Consider the following 11,897-nt stretch of genomic DNA (forward strand, 5'->3'; position numbering starts at 1 on the left):
TTTCAAAATTTGAAATAAAATTATTTTTTATTCTTGTTTTTTTCGGCAAACAGATTTCTTTACTTGCGCCTAGTTCCATTATCCAGCTTATTATTTATTCAAATCAATTCATGCAATCTATTATCTGCATACTCTAAATTTTAAAACATTTTAAAATTGTATCACAAATTGCTTGTGATGGTGTGAAAATAACATTTTCACAAATGCATTCTAAATAAAAAATGTACACACTTCCGTGAATTTATATACGCTCACTTGATTTCGCATTCGGTAAAAGATTGATGAAATTTCAGAGTATTTGCATATAGAAGCATTTGCAAATCCTTACATACATACATACATACATATGGTTGATTTTAGATTATTCGTACATAAATTTATTTCGTATTAAATTTCACTTTTACAGAGCCAGAACTTTGATTGGCCAACGTTAAGGAATTAATTTTAGCCAAATAAAAACAAACAAGTGCAAATTCTGAAGGCTTTTGAAAAGTAAGAAGGCTATTAAGAAATGATACGCAAAGCAAAAGGTCAATGCTGAAATATATTTTCAAATAAATATAAACAAATTAAAAGAGAAAAACAAAGTAAAAGGGAAACTAAGTAAAGTAAAATAAAACAACTAAAAACAAGAATTACATAATAAAAATTTAAAAAAAAATTAGAATTATTAAAATGCCTCTAAAAATTGTAAACTTTTAAAAATTTGTAGAAATAAGTAGCTACAATTTTAAAAACATTAAAACTGTTTTGTTTGGAAAATTGTATTTTACTTTCTTTGAAAAATTTTAGTTTTTAGCAAAATTTTGAGATTTTTTGGTAAAGCTTAGAATCCAGCTCTCAAGAAAAATCATAAAAAATAATTTTATTTCTGTTGCTTGAAAAAGCACTTTGCTCTTGCTGCAAATTTTCTTAAAGATATAAATATACGAACATTTTCTGCTATTGAGAGCTGCAAACTGACTTAAGAAATTTTAACAGAATAAAATTTCTTTTCCATTTATTTTATATGTATGAATTTTTTGTTTTTCTTTCGAGCTGGAAACAGCCCTTAGCTCAAGAATTTTTATTTTTTTTTTGTAATTTCCAGATCTGGCAGGAAAATAAGGGCATCGTACAGCCTCTTAAGTAAAAACACTATCAGCTGATTGTCACAAAATTATTAAAATACCTCTAAAAAATCATAAACTTTAAAAAGTCTCTATAAATTAGTACAATTAAACAAAAAAAAAAAAAACTTTAAAACTTTTTTGTTTTGAGAACTGTATTTATTTTCTTTGAAAGTTTTTTTTTTTTTTTTTATCATAGGTTTGAAATTTTTAGGTAACTCACGAATTATTAATTAAATTTTTTTTATTTTTATTAAAAACTTTCAGTGCTGGCAAGAAAATAAAAGCTTCGTAAGTAAAATACCTATAAAAAATTATAAACTTTTAAAAATTTCTTTAAATAGGTACAATTTCAAAACTTTAAAACTATTTTGTTTGGAACATTTAATTTTACTTGCTTTGAAATTTGTTTGGCAATAATTTGTGATTTTTGAGTACCTCACGAATTTTTGTTTAAAATATTTTTTTTTTTTTATTAAAAATTTTCAGGGTTGGTAAGAAGAAGAGTTACGTTACTGATGAGTAAAAGTTAAAATTTATAGCACTAACTCTCATTTTATTTCCAACATTTTATTAATCAGGACTAAAAATATTTTTGTTTTCAAAAATATAAATTTTTGGATTTTTTTTTCAATAAACGCGCTTTTAATCAAAAATACTTTTTTAATTAACATTAAATTTTCTTTAAATTAAACTATAGAAAATAAAAAATTACTTTTTGTAGTAAATTTTGAAAGACATCAAAATGTTTTATTTTTTTTTTTTAATTCTCGAAAATTTACATTCGAAATATCTTCATTTTTCAAGATTGATTTTCTTATTATTCGAAATCGAAAATTTTTTATTGCAAAACGAATACCAGTTCCGGTTAGTAAACAAACTAGAAGTGACATCCTTCCATTGCCTCCATTCCTCCCTACTCTTCGCTTTGAAGAGCATGCTTCACTTTTAATTGATTGCTGCTCTGCATAAGTGCCATCAAAAGCAGCCAGCCAACAAGGCAACCAACCAGCTAACCAATAACGCCGCTAATTGAATTAGCCGCACAATTTTAGTTGCAACAATGCAAAAAGCACGCAGCTAGTTGCTGCTATCATTGTTGTTGCTGTCGATGCATTATTCACGACCCCAGCTTTTTAGTAGACGCTGCTTGAACAAAATTGGCTTAGTCACTTGACTCGATTTGCTGCTGTGCCATCAGTGTCTTGTAATACACTACGCGTATATGTTGTTGTTGTTGTTTTTGCCCTCTGAAAGTGTTGTATGTACAAAAATGCTATTGGCATATGGCACTTGTCGGGCATGTGGCAACATCGTTATGTCTCACTGTCGGATGATGCAACAGCTCACTGCCGACAAGGGCCGCTGTTAAATCCTATATGCTCTGTCTCACTCTTGCTTTCCCCCGCACTTTTCTCGATCTAATTTTTCACGTTTTTCACTACATTAAATTTATTGGTTTCAGCATTATTTGCACACACTGTTCTCATATGCCGACGGCACGGTGTTTTGTTAACAAAACGCGGTTGTTGTTTTTGTTTTTACTTATTATTTGCTACAATGAAGTTAATTATGTAAATTGAATACAAAATAACAAACGTGGAAAGCTGGTGGCGGGCAGCCAAAAGGCAAAAAAGGGCTAAAAAGGCCGAAGCCAATCAGTGGCAGCTTAGCAGAGTGCAGGCAATTCGGCGGGAAATGGACAGCAAGCGAAGGAGACGCAATTGGCCTTTTGCCAACAGGTCTTGCTCTGCAGTCTGTTTTTTTTTCTGTTTATTTTTTTCTTCATGCATTGGTTGTCAATATTTCCTGGCAGTATATTTGCATAGTTAATCAATTTATTGGCTTTAATGTATTAATTATTTATAATTTAATTTGTGCTTTTATGGCTTAATTGAAATTGATGATAATTCTATAGAAAATTAAGAGATTTTTTTATTTTATATGTAGCAATTGCGGTCGCTTTAGATGGTGGGAAATTAATGCAAATGTCTAAATGACTATTAACAGTTTCATTAAAAAAATGTTGTTAAAACTTAAAAAAAAAACTATTTCCTAAAACTTAATAAAATCATTTCTTCTGAATTAAGATAAACACATTTAATTTAAACCAATTTTTAGCAAACCCACTTTAATTCCTTTTCAACAAGCTTTTCAACAAAAACATCAAATAGTAAACATTTTACAATATTAATTACTAGCTTATCTATGTAAAAGTATAGTTAAAACATTAGTTAAACTTAACTGCATAGAAATTTAGATTTAACTATACTTTAAAATAAATAAGTTAACGGCCCTGAAACTTAAAAAATAAAAGTAAAAAACATTTAAAAAAAACAGGTTTTGAAAATGAGATAATTAATATAATACTATATAAAAGGGGTTTCAAGACTTTTGTTTCTACTTGAAGAATATTCATTAGGTTAAATAACTTATTAGACTTAAAAAAATAAAAAAATAATATAAATTTAAAAAATTGGTTTAAAAAAGTACTCGTAAATTAATGCATTAAAGCAAAATATTTTTAAACAAAAAAATGGAATACAAAGTTATTACTTTTCCAAAAGAGAGGTTCCTATTTTTTTTTTTAAGCTTTTATTTTATTTTACTCTATTAAATTTAAAAAATTAATTTATCGCATAGGTTACTTAAACAAATGTTTTGAAAAAATTAAAATTTTGAAAATTTTAAAATATTAAAAAAAAAAATTGTTGCAAACTTGTATCCATTACTTTAAACAAAAAAATATTTTTAGAGGGAAACTCAAATTCGAAAAAATCTCGTACAACTCATCTGTTTTTTTTCATAGTTTGAAAAGAAGTTTTCAAGAAAAACAAATTTGCAGTTTACAATTGAATTGAATTTTTACGTTTTTTGTCGATGTGCCCATCTTTGAAATAAGCAGCTGGGAGCAGCTGGAAAAGTAAAAAATGTTTGTTGAATTAAAAAAAAAACAATAAAAGGAATTTTAATTTAAAATGATATTCAAATTTATTTATTTAAAAAAAAAGAGAACAGCAATAACTCTGATTAAATGATATAGAACACTCAATAAAACAATATCTACATACTTCTCAATTTTTAATGGTTCAGAAACTTTTCAGCAACTTTTTATTGAAAGTTTATTTTTTGATAAAAATTTTCGTATTTGAAAATTTTTGAAAAAAATATGCAATGATTATATTTTGAACAAGCAATTAAAAAAACGAAATTTGATTTTTTTAAACTAACTCTTGTAAAAAACGTTGAAGAGGTACCGGAACAATTATTACACAATTAAATAATTTATTTTCCAAAAAAAAATTAAAATTTTTAATTCAAATTTTTAAATCAAAACTAAACAAAATTCAGATGCAAATTTAAATTCATATTCAAATTGAAATTTAAATAATTTTATTCCTATTTCACTTTTGAACAAAATCAAATTCAAATTCATATTAAAATCCACATTGAATTTTGAAGAGAAATTGATATGCAAAAAATCTAAGCTGCGTTTAATTTAAAAGTTTAAAAATGAAAAAAAAAATTAATTACGATTTTTTAAACTGTTAAAACAAAAAATTAACAATATAAACTGGAATATTTAAAAATTTGTATAAAAATTAGAAAATGTAAATGAAATGCTATTTTTACTGTTTTTGTTTTGGAAAAAAAAAATTAAATACTTCAAAAACGAAATTTGTTTTATCTTCGCAAAGAATTGTTCAAAATTTTTGCATAATTTTGACAGTCATAAATGAAAAAAAATCAAATTTTTTTTACTTTTTAGCTACTGTAGCTCGCGTCAAATATATTCAGTGGCAATAAGTAAAGCAATATTGTAATCATGGAAAATGTGAGGCGTAAGTTTAGCACCTTCACCCGCCCATAAGAAATAAAAATAATACTTTCCTCCTACAACAGCGAGTTCCCCTCGAGCATTGCTTGTTTTCTGTATCGACTGCTTGTACCGGATATGTCTGTCAATTTTTGAATTTAGAGCAAGCTACTCAGTTGAATTATATATGTATGTATACATATGTAGATGTGTATGTACATATTTATGTACATAACTAACTAATACATATTCAATAGAGGAGTGATATGGCCATCAAAAAAAAAACAAGCTAGCATGCTACTTTTCCTACTTTTCACAGAATTTTCTCAATGAATATGTGTGCTTAGGTTTTTTTTTATTTTTTGTAGCTGCTATTTTTCTTATTTTATTTTATTTTTTCATGTGTGTATGTAGTCATTCACAGCGTAGCAAGCCAACAAGCAGACAGACATTTTCGCTTGCGCTCGTCTATTTAGTCTGGGTTGCTTAGCTGAAAAGCTGTGCGAAGGGCAGACACGTAGTCAAGCAGCTACTCAGGCGGTAGTGAATGCGTTTATTTACATACATACATACAAGTGTAATGTGCTTATGTTTGTGTATTAACTTCAGCCAAGCAGATATGCAGACAGACATTCATAGCTGAGTGTTATTATTTGTTTAGCTCATTCTATGCTGCTACAGCCACAGCCACAGCCACAGCCACAGCCAATTCATCTGCATTGCCAATGCAGTTGCGAGTGAATATATGAGCTTGTCTGGTAGTCTACAAAAATAACAACAAAAGCTATTATGAACTCGCAACATGCACAAATATCATTTCAACTCATGAGTTTATATTTTTCTAATTTGTCATTTTTTTTCCTTCACACATGTTGCTCATTTTCATTGCGTCGCCGCGCCCAACTCAGCCTAGCACACTCAAGCCACTTTAACCTCCTTCCCCCTCCCCCTCCCCCTACCCTGCATGTAGCAATATTTTTCATCTGCCACACATGTACATATGTATGTATTTATGCGCAAGTATCAAGTTTTTTTAGTTTTTTTTTCTTTTTTGTATTTGTTCCTCTGTTGCTTTATGTGTACAATTTTCTCTTGAATTTCGTATTTGAAAAGGATGCGCTTCCGGTTCTATTTTATTTATTCACTTATTTCCATTTATTTGCGCTCTTTTCGAGCTCATTTTTCTGTCTACTGCACTAATGCTGTGAATAGAGTGCAACAAGTCAAATGAGGGGGCAATGTGCTCATGGAAAAGCGAGTTGAATAAGCTTATACAAATGTTGAAGAAATATTGAAATTTGTTTTATTTTGTTTAATAATCTAAAACAAATATAAAAAATAGAAATAAAATAAACTCGAAGTTATCGATTGGTTTAGTATGCACTTGAGGGGAATCTTAACCTTCATAACTTGGTTCTCCGCTTATTAGATATGCATATATCCATACATTAGACTGGTTCAAAAAAATCGAATATCTTTTTATATCAAAATCCCCTTCGAAATATTTTCGAAACAGTGGAAAAACGCCTGTCGAAAGCGCAGCCTGCATTATTAAGATTTCGAATTTCAATTTTCCATATAAATACAGGAAAAAAATTCTTTCAATTTTGAAACTTCGTTACTACTTTTCCAGTCAATGTATGGGAATGAACGATATATGTATGTACACATACAAATAATATGAAGAAAACTGAATGCTGTATAACAATTCAGAATTTATTTTTCCATAAATTCACTCCGCCGAAAGTTATTCAAGGTAAAAGTCGATAATTTATTTATACGGAGGAAAATGCACAACACCGTGAACAAAAAAATTGCCAAAATCAAGGGTAGCCACTTCCAACTTACACTTTGTTATAGTAGAATTTGCTAGGATATACAATTGTATACCAAGTTTTCTGAAATTTATGAAAATGTGTGAAATTTTAATGAAAATTTTTAGATTTTTTAGGCATGCAGTTTTATAGCCCATTCCATTCTCGAATAACAAAGTGCAAGTTTGAAGTCATATCAAAGTACCGTTGATTTTTGGATTTTTTTTTTTTTTTTACTGTAAAAAAATGTTCGATTTTAATCTTGAATAATTTTAGAGGAGTGAATTCATGAAAGAATCATACAAGACCGGTTTTAAAGCCTTCAATATCATTTATTCCGATACGTTCACTTAAAACCGAGATATGAAATTTCAAAATTGAGGCCAATTTTTTCCAGTTTTATTTAAATGAAAAATGGAAATTCGCGATGAGTGACCTTTGAATCTCAAGAACAAGATTCTCATACAAAACGACGCGCAAGAAATGGAAAAGAAATTTTGTTCAATCAAAAAAAAATTTACAGCAAAAGCAAAGAATGTACTTTTTCAACAAACAGTAATAAAAAAATATTTCTTGTTTTGCTCATTAATAATTCACAATAAGCAATTCATATGCAATTTCAGGTGACAGTTTTTTGCATGGTCAAATTGCCAATCGTATCGCAATTTCAGCGAATTTTTAAATACCTAATTTTTAAATAGCATTAAAAATTTTTGTGCCACAAATTTCTTCTTAAATTTTCATTTCATCTCTTCAAAGGCCTCAGTTTTAGTCTTCGCCTTTTCAGCATTGTTCAAAAATTTCCAGCAGTTGCCTATTGCAACGAAAGTCATAAATTTTCCAGTATTTTTTAACTTATGATATCAGAAACAGTATTTTGCTATGAAATAAGATTTCCTAGTACTTTTTAAACTCATAATTCTATTAATATAATTTCAGTTTACTTTTTGAGCTTTGGACATAAAGCCGGGAATTCCTAACACATTTTATTACTGGTTTTGTAAAAAAAAATTCTCAATATTTTTGTTCACGAAGTTAAAAAAATTTTTTTTTTCAACTTAAATTTTTCCCATAAAGTTCAGAATTCCCCACTTTTTAAATTTCTGTTATGGATCCATGTTTAAGTTTGAATTTTGAGTGGGCACTCGAATTTTTTCAAATTATAAATACTTTTAAGATTTCTTATATCTTCAATCCGTTTTTGGTCTTGAAATAAATTTCCCGTTTTTTTTTACATTACAGTGATTTAACTTTCGAAACTTTCGGAAAAATTTACATTCATTCTTCTAGTCTTCCATTTTGGATATATAATTTTTAATGCGGCTAATAAATTTCCCAGTAAGTTTATACAGATAAAATACTCTCAAATTGTTTTTTATTAAATATAAATTTCCTATTATTAATGATAAAAATAAATGTTTTGTTAAATATGAATATGAGGCTTAAATTGTGAGAATCGAATTCTGGACTAACGCCAGTTCGTAGACTAGCCCCTCAATCCAGGTAACCCAGCTGCCGCAGAACTGCCTCAACATTGCGCACGAGCGCGTCCTTGTATCGATATATACTTTCATCGCGTGTCAGCGCCGCCTGCGCCGCCGTCTCTTCCAGCAACCGATAGTGCTGCAGCTGTGCCTCTACCGGCTCAAAATGAAACGAATGGCAGCCCTCCAATCTCGCAATATGGTAGTGATTATGCAACGTCAGCACTTCGCTGGTATTGTGGAAGCACTTCACGGCATCATTTACTTCACCGGTACGGTTCAGCCGATGCACGTGTTGCAACAGGAACATGTGACTTTGCGCCGTCGTCGTTTCAGTGTAGTTCATCGTATTTATAGGGAAGATCGCATTCCGCACGCAGACGCTTGCATAGCCGCGCGGACAGTCTTCAGTGCGCCGACGCAGCGCCGTTTCGATCAGCTGTTGCCAGCTGATGCTGTTGCCTAACGGCATGATCACCTCATCCACATCCACCACCGCTATATAGGCGTACTTGTACATGTTGCGGTAGAAGCAGTCGTTATAGGGCACCAACTCATTCAGCCGCTTGTTGGCGATATCCGAGTGCAGATAGTCGTGCAAGTAATGCGGTAGGTCAGCCATCTCTGAACCTAAACTCAGCGGCAGCAGCTCGACGAATCCCTCTGCCACGTAGTGCTGCAGCACTCGCGCCAAATTCGGATGCAGCACCAGCTTGTAGGTGATGACTTTGCGTGCGCCAAGCAGCCGCTGTAACTCCAGCCATTCCACCAGCCGCGGACCCATATCGTCATACAGGTAATCCAGCCCCTTCACGCACACAGCAAACCCGTGCTGGGTCTCATTGGCGGCTGGATGTTCGTAGAGCACACGTAGCATATTCGACGCGGTGTCACAAAAGCGCGCCACCAGGGAGACAGCGCGGGGCGGTGTCTGACGCAACGGCAACGGCGGAACGCAGCTGAGCAAGTAGGGATAGTAGTCGCCATATGTACCCCATTCTAGGAACCAAATCAGACGCTGCTCCACCACAGGCACAATCACCGGCACGCTGAGTGTATCGTACCACAACTGGCAGTAGCTTGGATGGGACGGCGCTGGCACCTCGTTGGCCATGGCGAGCACGCGCACCACAGCACCGCGCTGCATTGCATACGCACGCACATCAAAATATGCGTTGAAGAGGTGGTATGTGACGTTGCGATTGTGGAATACCTGCCAGTAGTTGTTGTGGAAGCGCAACGAGTGCATGGGCGGTACCTGGGCGCAGGAGTCATTCAGTTGCTTGAGCGATAGGCGTTGCCAATGTTCAAAGGGCACATTGGGAAATTCCTGCGCGTGCAATCGAATGATCTCCTCTCGACTGGGAGCTGCTGGAAAGTAGAGGGATAGCGAAATTTTTACTGTAATGAATGAGCAGCAAGCCAAAACCTAACTTACTTGCAGCAGCGAACGATGAGTTAATGCGATTGCTGTCGCTTGCGGTGGCATAATCTCGCATCGATATACTGTAAATCAGAAATATGACAACCAGTAGGGCGAACCAGATAGCCAACGCCAACAATCGCTTGAGTTTTTGCTGGTTGGCCGACATCACCAGTGTTATTTATACTCTAGCGTATAAACAATAAACTAATTAGAACCAATGGATTGAAATTTGGATTATCCAATTTATTTTCGCGAATCTACTACTGCGCCGCTTCGCAGTATAGCAGCTACTATTTAGTAGAGCTGGCACTGCTTTCCGTAACATAACGTATTTAGTTTATCTGCGTAATTGTCTGCAGAGTCGCTTGGGCTTTTTAATCAGTTAGATAAAGCAGTTATTCAAAAGAGCTATAGTTTAAAGGGTGTTTCGTGAGGCTAGTAAACGGAGAATTCGTGTGGAATTCAAGCAAGCTCTTTTGAAAAATCCTATAGGAAAAAACTTTGCTCTTTTGTGTTATATTAAATGAATCGTTTAAAACGATTTCGGAGTCCAAAAATCGAGTTTTTGGTACTAAACATAGAAGGGACTAAATTTTGGTCTTAAGAGAAGCTTAGAATGCAATGCGGAGTTACGAGACTCGTACCAGTTTTCTTTAGATGCTGTCTGCTGTTTAATCCATAAATGATTATAGATTAATTAATATCTTTTGCGTTTCGAGATTAAACTCTTTGGAATATTTTCTTTAAAAAAGAAGTTAACAGCGTCCTTCTATTAAAAAAATTTTGAATTTTTCTTTGTTTTTAAATAGGAAAAAAATTGTGAAAAATGGAAAAAATTATGGTATTTGTGTATTTTTAAACTGAGCCGCAAATCAAATTTTTTTTTTTTACTTAAGAAAAAATGATAATGCCTTTCATTGACGCAACTTCACAAACAGCTTTTGTGCTACAAAAATGTTTGCCCTTTTCCCTTTTTTTTGTAAAGAAAAAATAATATGCATAAATTGTATTAACTTTAGTTGAGTTCAAAGGTCGCACAATTTTGAATTCCGGCATTTACCACAACTAAAGGAAATAAAATTTACAATTTGATGGTCAAAAATAAAACAACTAAAAAATAATAGATGTACTCGTAATAATAAAATTAAACAACTAATTTTTTTGAAAACAAACACCTTAATGGATTCTTTATATTGCATTTTAATCAATTTGTTGAGCTTTTTTAAAGAATGACACTCAAAATCATAAAAATATACAGAATCAAAATTTTTAAATATATTTTATTTTTTATGAAGAAGGTTAAAAAACTTTACAACATAATTCTGCGCTAGTAAATGAATGATGAATCTTATTTTTTTTTTTTAACATTATGGCGAAAATAAAATTATTAAACAATTTTTAGTCTTTTTTGGGGTTCCCAAAATGGAATGCTGAAAGTTTTTTGTGAGAAAGAAAAAAGTACCTAGCTCATTTTCTTAAATATATTTTAAAATTAGATTAATTTTCTACTTAAATTTTTGTTTATTTCTTATTTATTTATTTATTATTTCTATAAAAATGCATAAATTTGTTTCCAAAAAAATATAGATTTTATTTTTGAACGAAGAAAATATTTGATATACACATAAAATTTTTCTCTAATTAAAAAAAAAAATAAAAAATTATGCATAAAATTTTTTATTGATACATTTTGGTATTAACCTAAGTGAATAATTTATTATTATTATTTTTAAGAAATTTACGCAAACAAAAAATTTTCTCTTGGATTTTTTAATAACATTAATGTACCTAGCTATTAATTTTTATTAAAAACGTTTTCTTTTGAATGCAATTTTACTTTCAGAGACCGCATGGAGTAATCAATTTTAGTAAACAATAAACTTTAAATACTTCGAGTAATTTGCCTTTATATTTTTTAAGACAAAACTAAAAAAAAATTTGCCTGATATTTAAAATTTCAAAAGGTTTAAAAAAATGCGAGAAATTCCGAAACCTCCGAATATATTTCAAAAAAAAAAACACACAAGAATCTCCTAAAATCTGGAAAAGAATAAGAAAAAAAATATTTTCTATAATTTTCTACTCGAATATGGCCCCTAGACATTTGCACCTACTTTACAGTCTCTCGATAGTCTTGGCATCTTGGGTTTTTATTTCTCTGATTAAAAGAGCTAACAAGCTAATATTTGAGGCTTTGAAAAATTGTGAAAAGACATCATTTCATTCGTGCACCCTTATGCAATTTAC

At 31.2% G+C, this 11,897-nt stretch overlaps 1 protein-coding gene across 1 annotated transcript; it reads right to left on the reverse strand.

The window, feature by feature from the left end:
• Positions 1 to 8,234: 8,234 nt before the first annotated feature.
• On the reverse strand, positions 8,235 to 9,723 carry LOC118748296. Its single transcript, XM_036482671.1, has 2 exons — positions 9,663 to 9,723; positions 8,235 to 9,595 (listed from the first exon to the last, which is right to left on the reverse strand). The coding sequence occupies exons 1-2, from the start codon at positions 9,721 to 9,723 to the stop codon at positions 8,235 to 8,237; spliced, it is 1,422 nt and encodes a 473-aa protein (XP_036338564.1).
• Positions 9,724 to 11,897: the final 2,174 nt, after the last annotated feature.

Source organism: Rhagoletis pomonella, unplaced genomic scaffold (assembly GCF_013731165.1).
Source record: "Rhagoletis pomonella isolate Grant_MI unplaced genomic scaffold, Rhpom_1.0 Rhpom_scaffold_00013, whole genome shotgun sequence".
NCBI classification, from domain to species: domain Eukaryota; kingdom Metazoa; phylum Arthropoda; class Insecta; order Diptera; family Tephritidae; genus Rhagoletis; species Rhagoletis pomonella.

Bases quoted from the DNA above. Each gene is read 5' to 3' on its own strand.
- LOC118748296 (XM_036482671.1), bottom strand. From the start codon at position 9,723: ATGCGAGATTATGCCACCGCAAGCGACAGCAATCGCATTAACTCATCG. The intron at 9,596-9,662 runs GTAAGTTAGGTT...TCTACTTTCCAG, and splicing joins CTCATCGTTCGCTGCTGCAA to CAGCTCCCAGTCGAGAGGAG.